The sequence below is a fragment of the Euwallacea similis genome, chromosome 35 (assembly GCF_039881205.1).
Source record: "Euwallacea similis isolate ESF13 chromosome 35, ESF131.1, whole genome shotgun sequence".
NCBI lineage: Eukaryota > Metazoa > Arthropoda > Insecta > Coleoptera > Curculionidae > Euwallacea > Euwallacea similis.
Genome location: NC_089643.1, coordinates 142,443 through 169,458, shown reverse-complemented (window position 1 = coordinate 169,458; position 27,016 = coordinate 142,443). Strand labels below are relative to the sequence as shown.

The following is a 27,016-nucleotide window of genomic DNA, read 5'->3' as shown; positions in this document are numbered from 1 at the left end:
AGCCTTATAGTTTGATGCAAATATAAAAAAGACTTGTTTTTGCCAAGAATACCGTGGAAATAACATCAATATTTTCGTTTAATGACATTTTTGTCACGTCCCATTTATAGCATTCTGAGTGTTAACATTTTCTTATTTACAATTAACACTTTAATTAAATGTAGTTTTCATTGCTCATTAAATTTATTATCGCTTTTAAACCTTAATTTCTCAAGAATTGATTATCCAAAACAAAAAAATAAGAGAGTATTTAAAAGACAATGAAATGTCCTTTAAAATTATGTATAACACGCTATCCTTTCTCATTTAAGATTTTTAGGGTAAAAGTCATCCCCGGTTAGAGGTTAAATCTGGGAAAATGATTATACCAAGGAAGTATGACCTCCTTGAAATTAAATTTGACGGATCCGAGCGTTTTCGTGCTTCCTACATTATAGGACAGAAAATTTTGGTGGGCCACCCTGTACATAGAACTCTAAAATAAAAATAATTCTTGAATTTTTATTTAAATTAAAATAATTTTCAACAAAGTCCACATAATTATTTGCTTTTCCTCCCTATGATATACTTTTCCAGAATAATCATTGGACTCTCAAATGCCAACGACCAGAAAACGGACACCAATACTGACACGAAGTAAACAATAATAGAATCCTTAATCTGCAAACCAAAAAATCAGTCTTAACTATTTATAAACAAGATTGTGGAATTCTTACTCCAGCTGTTTGACCTGCTTCTGATAACTGTTCGGAAGTCAATTTTATATAGAAAACCATAATGCTGTGTACCATAAAGATGCTGTAAGTCAGTCTGCTTAATATTAAAATTAGGGGGGATGTCAGGAACCGATTTATACCACCTGCAAAATTAAAGCATTTTAGAGCTAAATTATTGAAGTGCCCCTGGCTAGTTTAGTAGTTAATGGAAAATGTGCTCCTGGAAACTTACCAGCACTTCAATAGTTTGTTTCTAAAGATTGTTTGATGTATTACGCATTTTTTGCAAAAAAATCTATAGTATGGTAGCTTTAACTGGAATAAGTTCGGTACCTACGTGGCATTTGATTTTTGCCAAAATTGCTTAAAAACATTAATTTTTATTTTACCCGACACGCTTTTTGATAGCGTTTCGATGTCACAAAAAGTCGACCCCTTACCTAAGGCGATAGTCAGCCTTTAAAGTTTAAATGGAAAGGAGACTCAAGTGTTATATCATTTTAAAGATCTTTTCAACCTGACTACCTGACATGTTACTTTTCTTCATAGGTCTAAATAACACTAAAAATAATTTTTTTCCCACTGAATATTTTTTAATGAAATGTGTGAAATACCACAATAATCTGAGTATTTCATTAGTACAAAATTTAGTTCATTTCTTTTAATACAGAAAAGAAATACTTCACGCAAATTATAAAAATTGCGAATAATGCCTTATTTAACTGAATCTCATCAAGTCGAAATTTTAATAATAATTGTATATAGGGACCGAACGTAAAATGAAGTTATTCAATAATTTCGACAAAAATATCCCGATTTGCCACCCATTAATCACGAGATCATAAGTAAAATTTTAAAAAAATTAAAGATCATGATCATGTGAGGAATACTCCTTGAAATAGATCTCAAAAAATTGATGGCGGTACAAAAATTAACCCACTCTTTTGCATTTGAAGAGAACCCGTTAACATCAGTTCGGCAGATAACTCGTAAAAAATTAATCAGTAATACATCCTTTTGGAAAATATTCAACTTTATAAAATCTAAATACATCAAGAATTGCTTGAGGATGCTAGAGATCGAAGAATTGGATTTTATGAAAGAACTATAAATACTGTTCATCAATTAGAAATATCTATGGAATGAATTTTGTTTATTGATGAGTCAATTTTTACTTTAAATGGACATGTCAGTAGACAAAATCATCGGTATTGGTCTGCAGTAAATTTTCATTGATGATGGTAGAAGTTCGCACGCAGTACCTTTTAAAAATAAACGTTTGGCCGGGTATTATGGGGAACCGAATATATTTATCCATCAAAATTTAAATGGTCCACCATATTTATAATAGAGTTTCCTCAACACAACCTACATTATCTAATTTGTTCCCTAGTGAAGTAACCTTGGGCATATCGGACAAACGGACTTGGTTACAACAAGATAGAGCGCCACAACATTTTGCTTAGAATGTTCACTTATACCTAGATAAAACCTTTTCAAATCAATGAATAGGAAGAATACCATTTTTACATTAAAAACATCCCACTGAATAGCCGCACGGACGCCACTGGTGTAGATGGAAATATTCTGCTTACTTTAGAACATGCACATTTATCCCGCCATAACGTTTCCCTAGTTTCATGCCCGTATCTCAAACCATTTTTGAAATATTAAAAAAAAAATAATAATAAATCAAACACTCCGTATCTTGAAAACGAAGCGATTTCGGACCTAACGTTATTCGATCTAAATATTTGTTTTTATGAGCTCTAAATTTCCTGAAAGTTTGTCGGTATATTTATGAGACACCCTGTATAGTCGTTTCTTCTCGCTTTTGGGAGGAAGACCGTGTTCGCCGATCTCCATGCTTGAGGGACGTATCTCAATATCATGCGAGTCGTGAACGCCCGGCTTAACAATAGAAGCACTCTATACAGGGATTCCTTGATTGTCGGATGGATTCATCCACCGCCCATTTGATAACTTCGTGGGTCACCACTTCCGAGCCAGGGTCCAGTCTTGTTGCATTGGACCAATCTGAGGAAGAGCGCTCAGTTTCTCCTGTCTCTCTAGGAAAATGAGTGTTTAGAAGAAGTTCCAAGATCTGCCCTCGATCCGCAATCCATGTTCCGACTTTTTTCTATATTGTTCCTAACTTTTTTTTGTTTTTTTTTTTAGTTCAGCAATTTGGCGAACCTAACCGGTTCGGGAACAGAGCACACCAATGCAGAACTTCTTCCAGCTAACTTTCTTGCCGCGCCGTAGTGCCCCCCATTTTAAATTCGAAGTCCTACCATTAGGCCGTGAGGTGCGTTCATCCACCTTTTTTCAGTCCATGTGGACCCCCTCCCATTTGCAAGTCAGATTAGTAGAAAATTAGAAGTTTAGTAAAATTGTCAGTGGTCAGATTCAATAGAATTTCACAAAATTAGTAGAAAATCAAACTTGATATTTTTTTTTATTTGAACGCCCCTGCCTTTTTTAAGTTTCAATTATCTCTTTGTATTTTATGAAGCTAATTTTTTGGGACACGCTGCATATTCTTTTATACAATTTAATAGTATATTACTTGAATTGAAATAATTTTTTAATATAATCTAAGAACTAGCAAGCTTTCTGAACAACTTGTGGCTTCAACTTACAATGGCAACGCCGCCTGACGTAGCACCACCCAGCATATTACGCTATAGGTCGCACGGTGGCACATGTGACTTGTTTCGTCCGCATTGTTGCCGATATTAGCAAAAAATATTTTTCACTCATAACTTTGCTACAGTTGTCGATAAATTCGTTTTCGTACCTCCATATCCATGATGACATGCATAAACCACCCAAGCCAAAGCCGCACACCAGGCAGCCCTCAGAGGAATAAAATAAGTGATATAACTCATGTCTTCAGTGAAATGCATTTTGAGTTGAATCGCCTTGATGATAACAGCTACAGCCATCATTGTGCAAATAGCAACACTCCATGAGATTACTGTAATTTTCTAAAAGATCTCTTTAAATCCTGGTTTAACCTTAGTAGTGAGCTTACATTTGAAAAGCGATGTTTCAAAGCGCGTTTCTCCCTCATATAAACCCCCAACATGAATCCTATAAAGTAGTCATTAAGCCGGGTATGTGACTCATACTCACTGAAATAATCCATTACTGCTCATCTAATGAGTTGAAAGTTATTGCTTACTTGTTGTAATCCTCCATTATAAATTTGATCGCCATAGGCACTAACGTGAATAATACGTTCAAAATTAGCAGTTGCCCCATCACCCATTTGAAATTGTTCTTCACCAACATTGCCACTGGGATCATTATGAGTGGAGATATGAGAAATAGGTGCCAATCAGCTGATAAATACCAAGTATTTATGATGCACTAAAAAGAGCTCCTGTAGATCAATTAGTCAATGTGCGGCTCCAAATTGCTTCCCTTCTTAAATTTTTAACCATTTTTTAAAAATTTTAAAAGCAGCATTAAATAGGACAAAAAATACTATTTTATGACGTTTGTTTATTTTTCTACAGCGTGTTTCAGAAAGCCCCCGTCATATCGAAGTTTATTTTATTATTGTTAATAGCAAAAATTCAATTGCGGCGAAAGTTTGCGTTTATCTTTGGATTAACAAACGCATGGAAATAGTCGGTCTCGTGTCACTCAATCCCCGTCAAATTTGACATTTTTAGAAACACATATCAAATTCGACAGGAACCGAGTGATACGAGGTCAATTACTTTAATGCTTTTTAATCCAAAGACAAGCAGTAACTTTCACCACAATCGAATTTTCATTATTAATACAATAATAAATCAAATTCCCATATGATGCGGACTTTTTGAAACACACTGTAAATGTTGCTTACGCAATCGGTAGGGTAAAATATCCGATTTTCTTAAATTGAAGCATGGGTCAAGTGACACCTCAAATTAAAGGTCTTTATAAACTATATTCAATGATGTAATGCGATTCAAAATCTATCTGTATCTCTATAAAACCTATCTATGTATATATGATTAATTTTTAAGAAAAACAGCTGTAAATTTTGAAAAAATGCGATACAAACTCAGTTAAATAGTATGTAGGCAAGGAAAAAACTTATTTTTTGATAGAAAATTGGTTCGTTTTTGATTTTATGCTTACAGTCTTTGGTTAAAAAACAAAAAATAAAAGAATAAATAAATAATTAAAATTTAAATAAGACTTATCAAAGACTAGTTGTAAGAACAAAATCGAAAACAAACCTATTTTTTATCGACAAACAAGTTTTTTCATTGTTTACATACTATTGTATAGCTCTGTTTGTACTGTATTTTTTATGAAATATATAGCTATTTATCTGAAAAATAAATCAGGAGATTTTGAATTGCAATACATCATTGAATGTAGTTTTGAAAGACCTTTAATTTGAGGTGTCACTTGACCCATGTTTTAATGAATAATAAAAATGTGTAAAAAAAATTATTCGCGCCGAGGGGGGTATTCGAATTTAAAGCCGCACGTTATTTTAGCTTCATACTATATCGTCGTAGTTAACGTAGTTTTGCAGGTAAGTGAAGAAGCTCCACCAGTATTTTAAGCATTTGTCTCTTTCCTCTGCAGCCTTAAGAAAATAGAGAGGACCGTTCCCCAAGTGTCTGCTCAAGCTTACTACTATAAAATAGGTGGCTGCCACTACTGGAGTCAGTCTAAAATTCCCTTTGGCGCTTAAACCATACTTAAAGCCTCAAGCCATACCTTAAGTATCTATGAAGCACCATGAATGGGACTCTCTTGATGTGACCATCAAAGCTCTGGGGCTTCTGCTTCAAATATTGATAGGCCATTAAAAATCCGGATAGGAAGAAAAACGTATCTACAGCTAGATGAGCTGTAGTCAAATACAATGAACCCCACGTCCATTCAAACTATACAAAATTTTCTATTATTCAAAGCGAAACGGTGCGACTTCTTGACTACATACATTTTCAGTGAAATCGGCATCCGTTGAGGGATAAGCAATAAGGAAGGAGAAACTGTGACCAACAACGATCCACATCATGCTGATAACTCGTAATCCATGAATCACTTGAATTTGATCTCCTGAAATGTTCTTGGATGTTTTGAGCAGCTTCTTGCCGTTATGAAATATCGAGAATGCTTGTACTACTATGTGGGTACGGTCTACAATTGTGTGATGTTTTGAAAAAATTCATAAAATAGAATTGGATCAAGACCTCCTTTATCGGCGTAATAAAAGTACAGATCATAGGCAGTGGTTGCAAGCATGACTAGGAAAATCAAGCAAATGCAGATGCTGGAAACAAATATTTATCATACTCTATTGAGGAAAATATACCGGGGGTTTCAAGATGCGTTCCCCGGGTTGCTGAGTGGAGACTAAGACCAAAAATAATGTTGACTTCTTGAGTCGTTCGATTTCTGAGAAATCCTGGTGTTTTATCTTAATAGCAGTTTCATTTATGGATTAACGTGTATTTCAACAAATGGCAACATCATCAATGGTCTCATTTACTTGAATTTTTTGTTTTCTCCCAAATGATCAAACTTTGTTCAGATTGATCCGAATAAACTGTTCCGTAGAAGCTAAGGAAGTTCACAAATTTTGAGATTATTTTAAAAGTTGCCAATAACGTAACATTTTCATTTGACAAGATGAAACATCTTATCATGTCATATTTTCACAGTTATCTATCATTTTTACTTAAAAAATCGTCACCAAATCAATGTTATAAATTAAAAACTTTGGCGCAAAAATGAAAAACCCAATAATTCGACTCATTCAACTGTTGTCATAGAAACTACAAAATAAATAATGTTACTTTGAGAACTGATGCCAAAAAGTTATGAGGAATTTTCAAAATGGCCGAAATTTGAAAAACGCCTTCTAGCGCCGTGGATTGTAAAGATATCGAAATACGATTTTCGCCATTAGTATTTTCTCAAAAATCGAACTCTTGACATGTATGCTAGTTTTTCCCTATCTAATCGGGAAATGGGATTTTCCTGCCAAAACAAATCCAAACCCCTGTACAATACGCTGGTGAAGTTTGGCACTTTAAGTTTGGGTCACCCTGCATAGATTCATACATATAATTTAATAACATTTGGCTTATTATGCCGCATTAGACCGAATAGCAGAAAGTCTTCTGAACTGAAATTAAGTTAATATGAGTGTGATGGAAGAATATAAGTTAATATTTTACTCACATGTACCACCCTTACGTAACAATAAATATTTATTGATTTTTACGCACTATTTAAATGTCACAGCTTAAATGATGCGGCTAAGAAAAAATGGCGGAAAACGTGTCAATTTAAATTTACGAAGTTGGCATCGATTCAGCAATTGTTTTTTACTTAGTTTGACATTTCAAAGCAATATGTCAATCAGTTAAATGAAACTACATAGTTTTTTAACACTTCTAAGGCAAAATATTGAACTAAATGCTTTTAAAATAGTCTTATTAAATCAATTTTATTTTGTCGTTTTTTCAAACTAAATATTGTGCCCCTGGAACAAGTTAGATTCTTTTAATATCGACTGTATCATTTAAGCTGCGAGCCACTGTACAGGGTAGTCCATATTCGAGGTGTATCATTGGGCTATCAGAAACTATAAGAGATGCGACTTCGCTTAAATTGGGGCAAAGTTGCACAATTTAGTGTCCAAAAAAATGCCACTTTGAACTCAAAAAAATGCCGAATACTTCCGGAGATATCCATAAAAAACCGAAATTTGCTATATCATTTTTATTTTTGCTTAACTTTTTTTCAATAGATATGCAATCCGATCGAGCAAGCTCGGGACTCTTTACAAAGGGCCTTGGATTATTAACAACCACCTTCACATACATTCCAAGAACTTCGAGTGCTGTTACCACAACTTTGGAGTGAAATTAATCGAGGTTACTTCAACAAACTTGTTCAACAGCAAGTAAAGACATTGTGGGACTGCGAGTGAAGTTCGAGAAAGCCCTACCCTGCATTGAACTTTCTCTTCTTTCTTTGCCGAAGGAATTGAATGTTTACTAAAAATGCAGAAGGTATGAACTTGCCTAAAACTTACAAAAATATATTGAATTGCGAAGTAAAAACGACTCAGATACGAAAAAATGCGAAAATTGGGGAACAATAATCGACAACTGTTAAAACAACCTCCAAATTCGTGAGCTTCCTTAACTTTTGTGGGGCAATTTGTTTTTCTTATTAGAAAACTGCATATCCCCCTCCCCATTGCCTTCCATAGCTGTAGCGAGTCTAATTTTTTGTAATAATTACAGATCTTCCATAATGGATCGAGGCACTTCCCGGGCGACCCTGTATAGTTGCGTACAACTTACATTACCAAATAGGCATCCCAGTGCAAGTCCTTGTTGGTGTCTTTGGTTGAGCAAATGTCGTCATTAAAAAGCGGATATGCCAAACTCATGTTAGCCAAAGAAAGGAGGTACTTTGCAGTACACTGATCAGGTATACAAGTGGAGAGTTTATAGGCTTTCTGCAAGTTTTCTGCAAGTTCAAAGTTGCCTCTAATTCTTCAAAGAACTCACATAAAAGGTATCAAGAGCATCTGGAAGGATTATGGTGGGTACAATAAGTCCCCCAGTGCAATGTTTCCCTAATACTCTTGTGTTGTTTACTGTGAGGTCTAAATTTATGCATTCATGGTAAGTTCCCAAGTCTAATCGGGTTTTGACGAGCATGCCGCTGTAGGGAAGCTTTGATGAAGCATCGAACACTATTGTGGAGGAAGCGTTTGAGGGTTAATTATGAGGAGTAAGAAAGCCACTTACTTAAATCTAGGAACGTTTCATTTCCGCAGATAATTTTGAGCTGCTTGTAGCACGTGTCATTTCGTTCCGTGCCATTAACCTGTTCGCAGAAGTCCTCTTTCAGTTCAGCAGAATTAAAAGGAAAGTCTACAGCAATGTTTTGCCACTGGCTTAAATCCAGGTCTGAGAGGTCTGGAATTTTTTGTGCGGGTGCCACTTTTAGTCCAAAAATCACTAGTAACGGGATGGTTATTAAAAATTGTAGTTTTTTCATGATTTAAAGCTTTCAATCGCTAACTAAAATCAGCACTGCGAAATTTGTTTGATTTTTCAAACAATCATCTTCATTTATTATATGATTTACACAATGTTATCTTATTTTCCCTCTTTCGTATTCTTTGAAACTGCGGCAGACAAACATGACGTTTGTAGAAATGAACATTCTCTGTAGAAATTCTCAGATATGGAGAGGATTAAACAGTATTAAAACGTCGGAAGAAAATGTTTTGGAAACAACGCTATCACAGACCTGGGTATACGCGACAGTTGTGTGGGTAAATAAAACAAACGTAAAGCTAAATATCCTTCAAAATAATCCTGTTGCGTTTATACAGTGTGTAACAAATGCATGGAAAGCTTTTAATAACCCATCGACAATTCAAAATAAATACATATATCCTATTAGTACGCAAACGAAGGTGTCTGCCAATCTCTGCAGCGTATCTCAAAAATAAAACGCCCTGTATAATTGGCTTTTTGGGTCCTACATTAAATTTTTATTGACCTTTTTGGAACCACACTCAAGTCTCACAATTTAGAAACGTAACATACAGGGTGTTCCAAAAATATGGTCCAAAACTTAAGGAGGTTAGAGGAGAAATTGCGATGAACAATTTTTGCATGGAAACCCCTAGTAAAAAATGAGTTGTTTTGGCTCCAGAGTAATTTCTGTTCAAAAGATTTCGATATTCAATTTAAGTGAATAGAATAAAAACAAATAAAATAAACACGTTTTTGTCTCTCATTTATTAAGAACGTTTATTAAAAAGGCTCCTATGGAGATTCAGAATAGAATGTGGTTCCAACATAACTGTACACCTGCACATTTTTCCTCCGTGCTGTGCAGGATAATTTAAACCAACATTTTTATGGGCGATGAATCGGAAGAGGCGAATCTTTAAGTGTCCAGCCCGAAGTCCGGATTTAAGACCGTCGGATTTTTTCCTCTGGGATAACATCACTTCATTGGTGTATGAAACTCCTGTAGCTACCCAAGAAAAACTGTTAGAAAGAATGTTGGCAGTCTCTGTTTTCATGCATCAAGATCCTCACAACTTCCAACAGGTGTGCGATTTAATGATTCAAAGAACAAATTTATGTAACCAGATTGGGGAGTCGTCATTTCGAACATTTATTGCAATTTTTTTTGCATTATCTTTAATAAAAATGGATTCAATATCGAAGTTTTGTGGTGTCAACGAATTAACATTACGTTTTTGAACAAAAATCACTCTAGAGCCAAAACGGCTAATTTTTGATTAGGGGTTTCTCTGCAAAAATTGTTCATCGCTATGTTTCCTATAACCTTCTTAAGGTTGGCACAACCTTTTTAGACCACGCTGTATATTGGATTGCAGATGTTGGATTGCTATTCACTTCCGTACATTAAGTACAAACTATTAGGTCTTTAGTTACTGAATAGTCCTATACGCAATACATATATTAATATTACGGATATTTACAAGCACCCCTGATTCACCTCTATAAAGCACTACACTGTTAACGTGGTATTTAATTTACCAGCGGTAATGTCTTCCTCTCCTCTATCTCCCCCAAAGGAACAGTGAGTCTGAAAAATATGCTCGAGTTGACTCACGGTCTCTCCCGACAGGAACATGGCGCACGCGCTGAAATCTTTTCCTCCGTCCGCAAAAGTCCTCTTTTTGTATACTTTCAACGAACTAAAGTCCGTTAAAGGTTCCCCCACAGGAACCAAAGACACCTGCTCTTGTTCCATCAGACCTTTGCTGATAATCGGGTTCACGAATGCGTGCACTTCGCCCCCGATCTTGAAGTCCAAGATTTCCGATTTTTGGTCTAGAGATTCCGTTTGTGTTTCCTCAAGCACTTCTGGGACTAGAGTTTCATCGACAAATGAGACATTCTTTGGAGGTTCTATAGTATGATTCTGCACTGCAGGGATTTTGTTCCAGTTGCCTCCAGGTTTCCTCCAGTCGTAGTACTTGCTCCGCTCAAGCAAATGAATTCTTTCGTACGATTTAAGAATGTCTTTGTAAAGCTTTTGAGAACACCCGAAAAGATCGTCCTCTTCCTCATTGAAGATTTCTTCGATACTGGAGAGCTTTGGGGCTGATTTGGAACACTCCAATGGAGGCCTAAAACACGACACGTGTTGGAAAATATGTTTAATCTATAAGTTACGGTGGATTGTTTGTTTTTTTTAAATTAAAGTGTTAAGAAAAGTTAACAATTATTCAACTAAAATGTACGCAACGACGCCGCCATACAGAGGAAATAAGTTATGTGAAATTTGTGAACGAAGCAGACCATATGAGACTTTGTTTAATTGTGGCCTGTAATAGAGTTCGAAGGTCTAGGTAAGAACTTGTGGCGCATTAGAAAAATTTTGAGAATGTGTGAAACATACAGGGTGTCTCAACAAAAGCTCACCTCGGATATCTTGCTTATTGTATAATTTATGAAAATTCGGTAGGACAAGTTGATTGTAATTCCAAGAATGACTCATTTTAACGTGCATGATAGCTACTTTCATTCATCCCTCCTCCTTGCAGAGCCACCCCTTTAAAAAAACTTAAATGGAAAGTAGGATCAAGTCATACGTTGGTTGAAAGGGTATTCAATAGCCTAAATAATGATGACGGTAATTTTCTATTTTGATGCCTTTATCTGCTAAAGCGGCTTTTTTATCATTTACAGTACTAGGAGGTGAAATTCCTATTTTTGAAATGGTGAAAATTATAAAGTTTCAGAATTGGCAAAAAATTGCGACTTTTAGAGACTTTAATATGCCGCAAACGACTTTACCAAGTTAATTTCAGTTTAGAATGTATAATTAATACCTAGTTTATTCCTCCTTATTAACAAATTAATTAAACTTCCATTATCACTAAATTAAACGTGTTAAAGTTAAAACTGATCTTATTTATAGGTTCAGTTATTTTTGAAATTTAAATTAATTTCGAACTAAATGCTCAACGACTTTTCTCTTTTGGATCAATTTCGGCCTCATGAAAACTCGGCACGGACATATGACGTTACTTTTTAACAGAGCAGGATCGTTCACATTTATTGAAAATAGAGATTATGTAAATCGACTTAAACTGGAGATGAAATGCATTTCATTCACCTAAAAAATCAAAGGAGAAAATTCGAAGTCGTCATTTTCGTAAAAAATGTTTGGTCAATTTTTGTTCTGTTTATTTGAGTTAAAATGACCTTAATTTTTGACCGGAAGGTCACGCTTGAGATGGTGTGGTCAGTATCCTGAATGCCACAGTTTTTTAAATGTTTTGAATTGAAAATTGTGAAAAATTTTACATTCTTCGTCAAATCTGAGCTGCCAAACACAATTCAACAATCTAGTGTTGAAGTTAGTTTTTTCTCTAATGTGTCGTTTAGATGCAATTCCACCCCTGTTATCAAACCGCGCGTCTTTCGACGCAAATTTCAGTTTACCACATACATTTTAATTTATTGTTATGATTTGATTTCTCTAAATTCACATAATCTGCAAATTTGACAGCGAAACGTAAACCGGGATGTTCGCTCCTGCCCTACCCGTCCAAACCCCCTTAAAAATGTGTTATATCTCAAAAACGGTTAGTGTAGATAATTGCTTAAACTAAAAAACGACACAGGAAATAAGAAATAAAACGGGGTACCTACCTGTAATTGTGGTATCCCACAGCAAGCAAAATCTTCCTCCTCGGCATGCTCGCGTTCTCATTGATGCAATTTACCAAACTCAATCGAGCGTTCTGCCTCGATAGTTTCTCCTTCTTAAAGTCGCTCAAAGCTCTACTCAGAAAGTCTTTAAGTTCCCTCTCGATCTGCACAGCCACTTCAGAGGACACGCACAGCACTGCGTGGCATCTGAGCTCGTGTCTCAGTCTTCGTCCCTCGTGCCTATAGACCCAGCAGAATATTCTGGGGAATTCTGCGGGGGCTGCACACGTGGTCAATCTGTGCGCCCAATATTCTGTGAGTCCGTGATTCTTGGTCACAGCCTTAAGACCTCCTCCGGACACCGTGAGTTGCATGCTGACGTCAGGACGGGAGGATTGGATGTAGTTGCGCCAGAGGGTCGCCAAGGGTTTTTCGATGCAACCATCCCCTTTTGCCCACCCAGTGACGACATTCCCCAAATAAGCCACGTGGTACGTGGGGAAGGGTTTGGAGATGGTGGCACTGGCGCACTTTTTCAGGCGAATTTTATTGAAAACATATTTGAAGGTTTTCTTTTTGTCCTTCTGGATGGCTTTGCGTGGCTCGTTGAGCATGGGAAAAAGCTTCTTTTTGAGGGGACGTTTGTCCTCAGGTTTGTCGGTCGCCATTTTACTGAAAAATTGGAAACAGGAAGTTCAGTAAACAAATTGCGGTAAATTATGCGTGATCATAACCGAATTATTCCGAGGAAGTATTGGAGTGTGAAGGTTGCATCAACTGACGAACCAGCAATGAGAGGCTATTAAGGAAGCTTTTTTAGATCATATTTAAATTAATTTCTAGATGATTTTATGCAGTAATTGGTTAGCGATTTCTCTTGTTTAGTTAATGGGCTCAAATCTAGAACGAAGATTGTTAGATAATGTAATAATGAGCCGCTGCCAGGGTTTTATAGCAATAATTATGCGTTTAAAATGCGTGCAGTTTCCAATTTTTTAATGAGTTGATTTTTTTCAAAACGCGGGAAAATTTTTATGAATTTAAAGCAATGGTGATGGTCGGGTAGACGCATGAATTTTTTTTTTCATTTTGCATCTAATTACATAACAAAACCAAGTAATTTCACTTTGTACTCAGTTAATTCATGAGACTGGCAATAACAATGGTTGCTACAGCTCCCCGGATACGGGAAGCAACTTAAGTATATTCAAATTTATACCATTTTCTTTCGACATCTTCATCGTACAAGCAAAATTAGAAAAAATTATGTATGAAACTCACTAGGAAGTGTCATTCTATGTGATGGCACTCGTTACATAAAACTATACGTTTCCTAACTGCAACTTATTATATAATGAATAGCTAAATTATTAAATGAATCCTATATAGGGTGCTCTTTTAAGCACTTCGCCAATGGGATGAATTTCGTAGATATATTCTGGGGCATTAAATCTACCATTTAATTAGCGAAGTAACCAGTTTTGGGAGGCGTAACCAATTTTTAAAGATTACTAATTTGAAATTTTTGAGGCTCTTCAGAAATTTGTTTTTTCCAAGTAATTTTTGGTGAGTTTCTGATTTTTGAATACAAGAATAGATTATGGCAAGATTTTAAACCTCTTAAAAAGCTTCTGATTTTTGAACAGAAGAGTAATTAATTATGTATTTTGCGGGTACATGTTGGAACATTAAACGCACAACTTAATCAAAGACGTAGCACATTTAGTGAAGTGTAACCAATTTTTGAAGTTGATTAATGTGAAATCTTTGAGGGTATTTTGGACGTTTTTGATACTTCTGATTTTTCAATTAAAAAAAATTAGTGAAACATTTCATAGACTCATTTCTTTCTAAAGAATTATATTTTATGTGTAATCTTAAACATTTCTTCACTTTCTTCACTTTTACTGTGTAAACATTTTTTCAAAAAAATAGAACAAAACACCCTCAATTTTTTATATTGTTTTCAAAATTTGGTACTAGCACGCTTTCATGTATAGTGTTGGAACATTACCGGATATTCTCCAAATCACTGGTAGTCGATGGCAGATTTTAAAAACATGCACATAATGTAAAAGCCTTTAAATTTAACATGGAAGGGTACAACCGACAATCGCTGCTGCGACTCTTATTATTGAGCAAGCAATCACTTATAGCCAGTTTGGGTGCTATGATTATAAAAATAGTGCATTAACATTTTTCTTTGGACCTAACTTTAATGATAATTATTAAAAACTGGTTCCTATAACATCTACTTCACCTCTATCACAAATTCTCACTGACACTGTATTAACCAATTTAAAAACCTATTAAAAACCACATTAACAATGCCCAAAATGTATCCAAATGATCTAATAGGTGTAATTAATTATTTTTAATGGCATCCTACCTCAACTTTTATCACCGTCCAGCATCGCCAGCATTCCTCCTTTTGCGCATCGACAATAGGAACTCTCAACTGCCAAACGGTACCACCCAATGTTGTGTTTGTTATGCCTATGGAATAGAAAACAAAGCTATTAGAATGGAACTCGCCTTAATCAGTGTTCGAAATTATTGCTATTACCTTTGCAGAAAAAGTCGAGACGTTGTTTGGTGGTACCCATGAACATACATTTTCCATTATCGGGTAACTGCGAAATAATTCGGCAAAAAACTGCCGCTGCAAGTTAATCACTCACAAAACAATAAGCCACCAAATTCGATTAATATCTAACGAACAATGAAGGCTCTTGGAACGCCGCGATCATTATTGCGGCGGTACCACCGAACCCAACAACCTGTTAAAACTGCTCGCTGGCTGGAGAAAGGTATTTGTAGGACATTGCCGGTGTTTCGTGTCTCGCGTTCCTACCTACAATACTCGTTTGGTAGCAGTGGAATAAAATACACTGAAAAACAAGCAACGTTTGTCTACGTTCCTCTGCCTGGATACTAAAGTTAGTCAAATCGGCTCAACTTTCGTTCAGATGAAATAAAATACATATACAGGGTGTCCCAGATAAGGATGAACAGCATGGGGATCTCGGAAACGGTAATAGATACAAAATGGTTTAAATTGGGAAAAAGTTAGGCAATTTAAAGCAAATTAATAATCTGTTTTTATATCGACGAAATTCCGAATGGTTACGAAGATATCCGGAAAAAAACGAATTTGGCGGTTTTCGTTTTTTGCAAATAACTCTTATACGGTTATAGTTAGAGGAATAAAAGTTTTACATTATTAAAGCACTTTTTTGAGAACTGTTTAGCAGTGTTGCCAGTTTTCTTGTTACATCCTTACTTTCAGAGAAAAATGAGTAAACTTTTGATTTTCATATGGGCGTGATATCAATTATTTATATTTTCAAAATCATCATAAAATTCCGTTTTCAGCCATGCATTACATTTAATATTTTTCTCAGAAACTCTATGAGTTATAGCCATTAAAGCATTTTTTGATAAGTAGGCCATGATTTTGACTTATAGTAATGGTGCACATTAAATAAATGAATGCTGTGGAAACGTCAACATTATTTAAAAGTTGTAAAACCTTAAATTTGTTTGACGTGTGCATAATAATGTCTCAAAATTGCTTTTCTAATGAAGAGAAATTTGACATGTTGTCGTGTTACATATTTTGTCACAGAAATTGTGTAGATGCTGAAGATATGTATTTTAATCAGTTCCCGGAAAGAAAGCAACCCGGAAAATCCATATTTAGAAGACTGATGTCTAATTTGAAAGAATATGGTTCGTTTAAACAACCTGTAAATGCTCGCAAAAAGAAGTTGACCGAAAATATACAAAATGCTGTTTTACAATCTGTTATAGAAACTCCCGAAACATCATGTAGGTATATTGAAATGCGTACTGGTGTTGCTAAGTCAACGGCCCATCGTGTTTTAAGAAAGAACAATTTTCGTCCTTATAAATTTAAAGTTTGCCATGCTCTTGTACAAGGTGATGAAGTGAGGCGTAGAAGTTTTTGCGAGTGGTATACAAGAAAATGTGAAGATGATATAAATTTTCCTTCTAAAATAATTTGGACAGATGAAAGCATGATAACCAACAATGGAATTTTTAACCGACACAATACTTATTATTGGTCACAACAGAATCCACGATTAAAAAAATCATCAAGACACCAACATCGCTTTGGGTTTAATATGTGGTGTGGAATATTTGGAAATAGAATTATCGGACCAGTTTTCTATTACAACTCTCTCACTTCAGACCGGTATCTCAACATATTGCAACATGATTTTGAAAATGCATTTGATAATTTACGATTAGGGGAAATTCGTGACTGTTGGTTCCAGCAAGATGGGGCTCCAGCACATAATGCGAGGGTCGTAAGGGAATATCTCACTAAGCAGTTTCCAAGAAGATCTATTGGAACTCACAATGACATTTTGTGGCCAGCGCGATCTCCGGACATAACACCATTGGATTTTTTCCTCTGGGGTTACATAAAAAACAAAGTATACACTCAAAATTTTGAAAACGAAGAAGAATTACAAATATGTGTAAGAGAAGCATTCAATACAATTACCCCAGAAATGTTAAACAGAGTTTTAGATTCGACTGTGAAAAGAGCATACCTATGCCTGGAAAATAATGGTGGTTTATTTGAACATTTGTTATAATTTGAGATTTTGATTCGATCCAAGTTTAGCCGCATTGTTGTTATTAAATACATAATTTGAAACAATTATTTTTTTAATTTTAGGGTGATACCAGTAATATATTTATACTTTTAAATAATGTTGACGTTTCCACAGCATTCATTTATTTAATGTGCACCATTACTATAAGTCAAAATCATGGCCTACTTATCAAAAAATGCTTTAATGGCTATAACTCATAGAGTTTCTGAGAAAAATATTAAATGTAATGCATGGCTGAAAAGGGAATTTTATGACGATTTTGAAAATATAAATAATTGATATCACGCCCATATGAAAATCAAAAGTTTACTCATTTTTCTCCGAAAGTAAGGATGTAACAAGAAAACTGGCAACACTGCTAAACAGTTCTCAAAAAAGTGCTTTAATAATGTAAAACTTTTATTCCTCTAACTATAACCGTATAAGAGTTATTTGCAAAAAACGAAAACCGCCAAATTCGTTTTTTTCCGGATATCTTCGTAACCATTCGGAATTTCGTCGATATAAAAACAGATTATTAATTTGCTTTAAATTGCCCAACTTTTTCCCAATTTAAACCATTTTGTATCTATTACCGTTTCCAAGATCCCCATGCTGTTCATCCTTATCTGGGACACCCGTATATATGTTTTATTAAATAAACATCAGATTTAACATCCAGTTGGTCTCGAAATGAAACAAAAAAATATTTTTGGCATTTCCATACATGTCAGTATTTATTAATAAAATCTGGGGGTTTCTCATTGTCACCAGAACAGTTTAATTACAATTATTATTAAAGAAAATTTATAAAGAAGTATCTTAAATCTGATGTTTATTTAATAAAACGTAGTATCCACCGATTTATTAAATCTCAATTTTCTCGAAAACTGTTGAAGATTTCGATTTCCAACAAGAGTATCTATTTTAAAAATTTTCAAATTTAATGTTTTTCTTATAATATCGTCAATAAAGTTTAGTACAAAAATGTTAGGTACTTTTCAAACACTACCCCCCTGTATTACCAGCTCCCGGAAAAATGTGGCAATTTCTTTATAGAGATTCAGAAAGAGCACAAAAAGTTGTAATAAAGTACAAAATTTCATTTATTTATCTCGAAACGTTTCGAAAATATTAATAAAAAGTCATCCTCGAGAACCAATCTGTCACACCTTGTATATGGAAAACGAAGCGCCTTTCAACATATGTTCATATGAAGTTTTCACCTTATTTTGAAATCTAGAATACATGATTGAATTTATGGCACTATGTTCAGAGATACCATGTATATTATCAGCAAAGAAATTAATGCGAGGGCGTTTATTAATAAAATTAATTCAGTTCATCATTCAATAATAAACGATTATTTCTTTAGAAGGATGAGCTGCTGCGTGTTTCTCAGTGTACTCGGTCACGCTTTCAGGTGCATGCAGCTAAGAAACTGTTTAATTAAGCTCTGTCCGGTGGTTCTCTGGTACCTTGCGCGGTGTTGCGGAATTGTCTTTAATAGAACGAGGAAACGGTCGTTGCGTCAGGGCCGTAATAGGGTGAGCTCTGACTCTAGGCAGAGGAAACCCTTGCATAATATCTTGTCGGTATTGCTATTAAAATTGCTACCAGTACCAGGGAAGAAAGCTCTCGACGTTTGCCCTTTCTTAACGGTTGTTAATATTTATAAATTAGAGTATTTTTATTCTAATTTGTTAATATTACAAAATGGGAACCTTGACCTTTTGGCGAGTGGTCTGCTTGTGTGAACATAATTGAATAGGGGTTTATGTAAGTTTTTGCTGTGATGGCTGTTCTTTATAGAAAAAACCTTGTGGCGCTTTAAACGTGTAGAACTTCCTCAATGACGAAAATTTAGAACATGACAACGTCTTTGAACCCCATTTTTTTGCATGTTTCCATTACGTTTTATTAGAGACGATCATGAAAGCACATTGCACCGGGTAAAGTTTTTATGGTGATAGATATACATTTTGTTTGCACAGGATGCAATTGCAATTACTGCCAAATGAGCGTTCACAAAAATTAATTGGGTTAGACCGTGACTCCATTAGTTGGCGAAATTGCTGAAATCTACGGCAGCCACATCATAAAGAACTGCTTTTTGCATATGAATGAGTGTAAGCTGAAATAGGAACAGGTCACCTTCGTCCCATAATATTATTAAGATTTGATCAGCAATCCTAATCCGTCCAATTCACAGTCTAAACAGCTGAGAAGTGGCGAAGGTAGGCAAACGCAACAAAACAAAAAAGTCCTTTTTTGAGTCACGATCTAAGCGCTCTTTCCGACAAAAACCTGTAATAAATCGCTCAGATTGTGACCGAGTGAAAAGTTCAAATTCGCTGACCAGTTTTAATTGCTGCGATACATAAGAGTATAAAGTAAGGCGGAGATGGGCAGACGGTTCGAAAAACCAGTGGCGTGCCTCTGAATTTATCGTGTATGCGGGTTTTAATCTCGAAATATTTTATCGGAGTCGGTAAAAGTGGCGAAACTTTTGTATCCACAATGTCAACGAGTTGTGCCTCAATTTCGGTACGTCGAAAAAGTAGAGCGAGGCGTCGGTGCTCCGAAACACCACAATCAGAAGGAAAGTTTGACGCACATCCCTGGTTTTTAAAGCAGCAAATTATGCTCGACCTTAGAATATTAGAGATGTGTGATGCTGAACTTATGAGCCAAAATATTTTCAATTATTACAAAATAAAACTTTGCTTTGCGCTTTTTTGATGCTCCGAAAACCAGAGGCGTGGAAAAAGGGAAATAGGTATGTGAGGCCATCTCATTTAAGAACATCAACATAGGTACTACATATTGCTGAAAATAACTCTAAGGCTGAAGCTCGTATATTAATTATTCCTTTTGTAGATGGTAAAATTAATCAACGAAAGAGATTACAAAATAAATCAATATACGTTCCAATGAAGTTCCTTGTATAGTAATACTGCCTATTAAAAATGTGTTTTTCAGCAAGATCAGCAGCGCACCAGAGCGAGCAGACTCCAGTGGGCCAAAGATGTCCCCAAAGGTCCAACAGCCCCCAACGCATGATCCATACACCGCAGGCGTGCTCTATAGTCAAAGTAAACCTCGCTTGCCCCAAACAATTCCCTTGTAAGAGAGGCCGCTTCCGTCTTTTATTAGCAGGGTTTGTTTTTCCTCTATTCATTACAAAAAGAGGGGTCTTGAATGCCCAGATCTTCGTCGATCCTTTTTTACCATGGCGTTGTCCACTCGCAGCAGTCAGCATCAGGTCCAAAAAATCCTGGCGACGGTAGGTGATGCATGATTTACCCTTAGCTACACCTTTAAGTGTTTGAGGAGCATCCGCTTATGGACGTGTGATTTTTTTCAGCCATCGCAGCTAGATGACTTGGTCTAGTTGCTGCTCCAACATCCTTAGCAGGATTTTCTGCTCCCTGATAACAGAATCTAAGAGGGACTATCACTTTTGACTCAGCTATCGCTAGACCTGGACCGGCCTTCTTCGAGAAAATTCGCTCCCTTTTCATTCTGAATTGACTTTCGAGTGTTTAAATGTAAATGGGTGGCGCATCTCAAGTTCAGCTTGAAGCTCTTCCAGCGACAGGAGGCTCTTCGACGTTTTTCTATGTTCCTGGATGCTTTTTACTTCGTCAACTGTCTCTCTTATGGTTTGTCGGTTGGGAATAGAGAAGTTAATAAACCAGAAAGCTATCTGGCTATTTTCTTCACTATTCCAGGAAAAGGATGTCCTATTTGCATTGGCGGGGGAAAAAACCCCCTGGTAAGGGGTTCTGGGAATACAGCCAAACCTGGTTAGCACTAGTTAGCTACAGTTGGGGGGTACTCAGATTTTTGGGAATACTTTTCTTCGATCTCGGAAAATTTGTTGTCGGAAGGCGATTTGTCAAACGATTCTTCTTTCTGGGTCTCTTGATCATCTGTTGTCCGAAAATTACTGTCTTGGCCTCTTGTGGTCCAGGTTTGTTGCCCTCCTGATCAGCTCATTTAGATGTTCCGTGGCTTTTTGGAGCGTCTTGGCTGCATGGTCTTTGATAATTTTCATCTTTGATCTGTATCTAACGTCTTTTCTTATCACGCCGTTGCTGACATACCAAGATGCAACCAGGATCCTTAATGCAATGATTTCCGCTACTTGAAGCTTCATTACATGCGATTTGGCTACATTACAGCATGCTACTGCTATGTTTTTCAGGTGCTGTTGGATGATAGTCTTAATGAGTATGATTTTGTTTCTCATGGTCAGTCCTGAGTTCCTTCTTATCATGGGAAAAAAAACGTCATTTCCTTTGCTCTCTATCTGATCTTCTCTATGGGTTTCTATCACGTTAGTCTCTTGTTCATTTCATTCACTCTTAGGTTACTCCTTTTAGTTTTAGTTTTTGGTTGCATCTGCTCGTCTTTGATTTCCATTTGGCCCTCAACCCTAATTTTTTTCCTCCATTTGGAGATGATTTCCTGGGTCTTTTCTGCGTTGATATCAATCTTGCATTGATTAGCTCTGTACGAAGGTCAACGTTGAGTGAATTTCAATAAGAGAATGTTATAACATATCAGAAACGTAAAAAAACGAATTATACTTGAGTCGTTAAAAAACCAATTGGAATTATTATTATGATTTTAAATAAGTTTAAATTAAAGATAAATTAAATTAAAATTAATCAATTGTTTAAAATTTTAATGATAATTAATAAAATTTATAATTAATCGATTAGTGAAAATATAGTAAAATTATTATTTGAAATTTCACGGACTGCTAATCGCTCAAGTTTTATTTTCTACAATTTAAAACCATAATATATCAATAAAAATTTTGTTAAATGTATAGCTCTACCAAAAATGTTCTACTTGATAGTATTATTATTTGTTGCGGTCAAACATTGCACTCATCTCGACGTTGCCATTTTTCCTTTTTCACACAGAGTTTGACCTATAGATGTCAGAACTCATTGACAATTCACAATTTGTCATTCGCAAAAGTTTAAAATGGCGACGCGTCCCTTTTTATGATTTATAGTTGTGTTAGAAAATCTTCATTTTATAATTAAATAATTTATATTTAAACAAAAACTTTTACTAAAACTGAATACCAGGACTCTTAGAATGGAGTATAAACGCAATTCCATCGGATCGAGCTTGGACGATCCTCCATTGTCCCGTCTCTTCATTGTGGGGCCCAAAAGCCTGACCGAACAAGATTATAGGACTCATTTCCATGAATTCGGCCAAATTGATGAAATTTGGATGGTCAATGATAAAAACACTGGAGAATACAAAGGTAGGTTTATTGGTGTCTTTAGGTCAATCATACATCATCACGTGTTAAAGAGATGCTACAAGGAATCTATTTTGTAAAAAATCAATTTGAACATTTCAAGTTGTGAGATTCTCATGCGTCACCAGAATGAACAATATTGAATAGTGAAGTTCTATTGTGCCAACATTCAAATACAGGTCACATCAAAAAATTGATATCATAAAAATTTGGATTGAGACATTTTGAGAGTTCAAAAATGTTTAAAAATAAGTTTGTAATTCTTTTAAAAGTGTTATCATCTGATAAATAAAAAAACTTGGATTTTGTAAACCTCAGGCATCTTCTATTTTAAATTTTTGTAAGTACCTAATATTTTTTAATTTCCTCACTGACCTCAAAAACAAACTAAGTCATTTCTAAGGATATAGCCTGAATGTTTAGCTGAATTGTTATTTTTTTACTCATAAATACTTAATTGTATCAATATTTCTGTGTCACCCTTAATGTAGTTTCTAATCTAACCTTTCAAATATTACATTACATAGTAAATTTAGTACTAAGGGATTTTTTAAGTATTAATAAAGTTCCTTTGTACATATAGGCATAATCATATATCTCAGCATTTGTAGCACTTAGTTTCTTCAATTTCTAGTAGCTTGTTAACTAAAGTCTGCACCAAATAAGAAAGAAAAAGATTCTAAACAAAATCTAAAATTCTCAGTTTTCAGATATATAGTTTTGTCTTCTTAATTTTAAGTAGTGTCAGGGCAAAAATGGTGTTAACATTTATAATTGCTACACTGGATACCAAAATATACCCTGGGAACTCTGACTTGACCCAACAACATTTCCTTTCAGGAATCACTTATATCAAATACTCAAAAACCTCTGAGGCAGCTAACGCTTTAGAAACCATGAATGGGGCAATTTTAAATAACAATGGACGAAGAATAAAAGTTTTAATTGCTGCTAGGTAATAGTTTAATTTGGATTTATTTCATTTGTTAGTAATTGTGGTTATAAACCAGTCGAGAGCAGGGTTCAAAACGCGACTCTAATGAAGCCGAGAAAATGCAGAGGCTGTTTATAGTTTGCCCCAAACATATGACGGATGACGACTTGCATGATGAGTTCAAACGGTATGGTGAGTTGGAATATGTCAGTGTCGTAAAGGATAAGCAGACTAGGGAAAGCAAAGGGATAGCTTTTGTTAAGTATTATAGGTATGTGGGTTTATGAAGACTGTTGAGATAATGCTAACCTTATGCTTCCAATAACGAAAGATTTTCCGACGCCGCTCGTGCCTTTGAAGAGTGCGACCGCAAATACAAAGCAGTCTTTGCAGAGCCTAAAAGTTATGATTCCTTTTCACGTAGAGGGGAACCCAAAGACTTTTATGCAAACTCAAGTTTATTGCCAACCCCATCAAGAAACAACAGTTTCAGCAGCTTTAGTCCCTTAAACTTGTCTTCCCCTGTAGCAGGTCCATCAGGGGTTAATGAGGGTTATACCAGGTTAAACGTTATCGCTAGTCCTGATATTAACCAGGATCAAATGTGGAAATTGTTTGATATTGTCCCAGGTGTGTGTTTTTTTAATTTGCAGTTGTTGGATCTGTTTTGTTATTTTGAGTAGGTTTGGACTATTGTCAAGTACGATATCAAGGCGGTCATATGCGTCCGACGCGGGCAGTCGGAGAGGTAGTTTATACTTCTCCTCAATGGGCGGCACATGCTAAGGAGAAGTTACACGGATTTGAATACCCACCAGGGTTTCGCCTAATTGTTAAGCCCATTTTGGAGGGCAATACTCAGTCCCCTAGAGAAGGTCCAGATAAACGAAAGGATTTAATGCACATTGCTGAAACTATTGCGCAAGCTTCTAGTCTTATTCAAGCAGCTGGATTGAATCCTTGTAAGAGTTTCTAGTTTTCTATCAATTATAAGATTAATAATTCCATTAATATGTAGCTGCAATATTAAATTTGGGAGGAATTTCTGATTCCAATTCCCAAATACAATGCAACGTGAATTTACCCGATCCTAAGCCTTTGGCGGGGGTTGACGAAGAGTGCGTTGCTAGGTAAAATAACTTTTTTATAATTTTTTAACGGAATATGAAATATTTTTGTTATAGATGTTTTATTGTGTGCACCACACCTTTACCGAACACACTGCTTCGTGATGTGTTTTGCCGATTTGGAAATCTCATAGAAGCGTACCTATTGGCCAATAAGAATTGCGGATATGCGAGGTATACGGATTGGAGTTCGTGTGAACAAGCCATTAAGGTGAGTAAAAAATAAACCCAATTAAATAATAATGTTCTTTATTAAAACAGTATTTTGCACAATTTTAATAAATATGCCGCTTTCCTGTGCATCCTATTAAACATAACTTCGTTATGTATGCTTATCACGTGATTGGTATTTTCCACATTATAAAAGTTTGCAATCTTGGACGGAAGCGTAGATATTTCATTTATTATTAAATTAACAAAAAGTGAAACAAAACGACAAATATAACTTACTAACAATTTTATTTTGTGTTCTTAAAGTTAATTCTTTTCAGACTCTTCATGGAGCCGACATAAATGGGGTCCGATTGAAGGTAATGCTCGCGGAAGAGCAAAGGAAGAGGTTCAAAACGAACGACGACATTTAAAGTGGGTAAGGTATTATTTAACATGCATATTTCTCTCTTAGCTTTACTTTATTTCCCGTCTGTGAAAGTTATGGTTGAGTATCTGAACCAGAGGTAAGTTTCGGCAATAGTTTTGTTGTTTACTGATGACAAAATTGAATGCTGACTGAGGACTCAACGAAACATGGGTTGTTTTTAAAGACAATAATAAATCAAACAAACAAGACAATTATTTTATGTCTCTTGGGGTAATTCTCATTAAATAGGGCTGAACGTTGTTCTTACATCAAAACATAATTGATTGTATTTTTTGTAGCGAATGTTACCCGACACGGACGAACTAATTGACCTTTGGTGACTCAAATGCGCTGATTACAATTGATTAGACCAACATACTTTGTGAATACTAGCGCTGTACCATACTCTAATTCCACAGACTTTAGTTTGTAACTTATAGTAGAATAATTTGTTTTCAACCGATCTGAAATTGTTACTAATGAGATATTAATTTTGGACGTTCCTTGCGCTTAATTTAGCATTTTGTAACATAACAAGTAGGCCATTATTTTAGACTTTTAGACATACTTTACGTGCTAGTATTTTAGACTTTGAGATCAGGTTGTTCCTGCCAAATTGAGCCAACACGGACGTAATAACACCCCCAAAGTGGAATTTTAATTTTATTCGTTACAATATATCGATGTGGCGTCAGTTGAGTACAACTGAGCAATATGCATTTAAAACCTTATTTTAATATTTGAAGCAACGACTAAAAGTCGCTTGATTTTGGAAGACTATCAAAAGTGGATCTACTGAGTAAACTGCGTTAAATCAACACGCTCTTCTGTGAACCATATATGTAATACAAACTTCGTTCTAACAGGATAGAAAACTAATTCCGGATAGTGAGAAACAGCCAAAAATATTTGCAAAAAGTCCTAATCGCTGATATTGTGCATATTTTCAACTTTTTCTGACAATCTAGTATTGGTTTACTACCCTGTTGAAACAGGACTATAGGTTTATTGCATTTTACTTGGTTGCTCTTCAGTTACGCTCATTTTTACGTGTATGTAAACTGGGACAGACATTGCTCAATCAACCTGAACAACCAGGCCTAAATGACTTGAACAATTATAAGCATAGGTACCTATGATTTTTCTAATTTTAATTCAATAAATAAATAAAGCTTTCTAGTGGTAATTTTGAATTATTTACCCTTAATTCCTTACCTACGTTATTGTCTTCAAATGAGAGAGGAAAGTACTTTACAATAATTGCAGGGTATAGGTTTTAACTCACCTATCGGAGCCATCCTTTATGTGAGGCTGTTAGGAGTTGACGTTTTTAGGTATTAAAAGAAAAGAAAAAGAATAGTTCTTTAAGAGTTGTCAAAACTACGGTATGCTATGTGATATTCTTTCTTTTATTGCCTTGGAACAATGAAGGCACTGAAATATTATTGTTCATAACCCAACAAACGTGTTTGTTAGTATCAGAAAGGAGTATGTTTTGATAGCAATTTTCAGTAGTTGCTTACAGGTTGGCGTGAAAGGCTATTGATCGCTTATGTAGTACCGGATAATTTGATCCTAGTGATTATCTCAAAGAAGTCTTCAGAAAGTTTCAATCTGAAGTCAAGATTGTCTCAATGTTCAGTTGCTGCAGTACTAAGTGCCCTGTTGGGTAGATTTAAAAAACGGAAACTTGGGTTCTTGAATTGCTTTGTTGCCAGCATGGTGACCAGTAGATTGTTGAATCTGTCCGAGCTGGAAATTGTTATATATTTCTGATACAAGATTTCATTAATTCAGTTTTACAGATACGGCCAGATATGGATGAATTTAGGATGATTATGTTTAGGTATGTTAATATATGAAGTCGGTAGTTCTAACTGTGTGTTGATCAGGGTTGAGGAAAGGTTGAACTATAGGGCTTGGATTCTACTAACGCACCTGTTGGTGTCACTTTTGGGGCTGGTATCCATTTATTTTTAACAGCCCGTAGTTTCCTATACAATAATCAATTTATTACCTCATTTTGGACTATAAAAACTAACCAG

General features: G+C 35.4%; 3 protein-coding genes across 4 annotated transcripts; 1 reads left to right on the top strand and 2 right to left on the bottom strand.

Moving 5' to 3' along the window:
• Positions 1 to 530: 530 nt before the first annotated feature.
• On the bottom strand, positions 531 to 8,762 carry LOC136418418 (nose resistant to fluoxetine protein 6-like). The gene is made up of 12 exons (XM_066404479.1): positions 8,507 to 8,762; positions 8,264 to 8,451; positions 8,054 to 8,211; positions 5,927 to 6,006; positions 5,674 to 5,873; positions 5,448 to 5,617; positions 5,230 to 5,398; positions 3,904 to 4,091; positions 3,754 to 3,853; positions 3,517 to 3,706; positions 717 to 859; positions 531 to 660 (listed from the first exon to the last, which is right to left on the bottom strand). The coding sequence occupies exons 1-12, from the start codon at positions 8,757 to 8,759 to the stop codon at positions 541 to 543; spliced, it is 1,959 nt and encodes a 652-aa protein (XP_066260576.1). The 5' UTR covers positions 8,760 to 8,762; the 3' UTR covers positions 531 to 540.
• A 330-nt stretch (positions 8,763 to 9,092) lies between these two features.
• On the bottom strand, positions 9,093 to 15,266 carry LOC136418425 (uncharacterized). Its single transcript, XM_066404493.1, has 4 exons — positions 14,979 to 15,266; positions 14,802 to 14,908; positions 12,413 to 13,084; positions 9,093 to 10,881 (listed from the first exon to the last, which is right to left on the bottom strand). The coding sequence occupies exons 3-4, from the start codon at positions 13,078 to 13,080 to the stop codon at positions 10,257 to 10,259; spliced, it is 1,293 nt and encodes a 430-aa protein (XP_066260590.1). The 5' UTR covers positions 13,081 to 13,084; positions 14,802 to 14,908; positions 14,979 to 15,266; the 3' UTR covers positions 9,093 to 10,256.
• Positions 15,267 to 22,053: 6,787 nt separating this feature from the next.
• On the top strand, positions 22,054 to 26,153 carry LOC136418421 (RNA-binding protein 45). Of its 2 annotated transcripts, XM_066404485.1 has the most exons (9): positions 22,054 to 22,333; positions 23,171 to 23,285; positions 23,341 to 23,535; positions 23,596 to 23,894; positions 23,948 to 24,226; positions 24,283 to 24,394; positions 24,449 to 24,602; positions 24,883 to 24,980; positions 25,271 to 26,153. In XM_066404485.1, exons 1-8 carry the CDS (start codon positions 22,159 to 22,161, stop codon positions 24,973 to 24,975), a joined length of 1,422 nt encoding a protein of 473 aa, XP_066260582.1. In that variant the 5' UTR covers positions 22,054 to 22,158; the 3' UTR covers positions 24,976 to 24,980; positions 25,271 to 26,153. The 2 variants fall into 2 exon arrangements, with proteins under 2 accessions (XP_066260582.1, XP_066260581.1); XM_066404484.1 differs by having other exon boundaries at positions 24,883 to 26,153.
• The last annotated feature ends 863 nt before the right edge of the window (positions 26,154 to 27,016 follow it).

Coding starts and splice junctions, on each gene's coding strand:
- LOC136418418 (XM_066404479.1), bottom strand. CDS start 8,759: ATGAAAAAACTACAATTTTTAATAACCATCCCGTTACTAGTGATTTTT. Junction 8,452..8,506: donor TGAAACGTTCCTAGATTTAA/GTAAGTGGCTTT, acceptor CCTCCACAATAG/TGTTCGATGCTTCATCAAAG. Junction 4,092..5,229: donor ACGTTAACTACGACGATATA/GTATGAAGCTAA, acceptor AGCTCTTTTTAG/TGCATCATAAATACTTGGTA.
- LOC136418425 (XM_066404493.1), bottom strand. CDS start 13,080: ATGGCGACCGACAAACCTGAGGACAAACGTCCCCTCAAAAAGAAGCTT. Junction 10,882..12,412: donor GTGGGATACCACAATTACAG/GTAGGTACCCCG, acceptor GTCGTGTTTTAG/GCCTCCATTGGAGTGTTCCA.
- LOC136418421 (XM_066404485.1), top strand. CDS start 22,159: ATGGAGTATAAACGCAATTCCATCGGATCGAGCTTGGACGATCCTCCA. Junction 24,395..24,448: donor GACGAAGAGTGCGTTGCTAG/GTAAAATAACTT, acceptor TTTTTGTTATAG/ATGTTTTATTGTGTGCACCA. Junction 24,603..24,882: donor CGTGTGAACAAGCCATTAAG/GTGAGTAAAAAA, acceptor AATTCTTTTCAG/ACTCTTCATGGAGCCGACAT.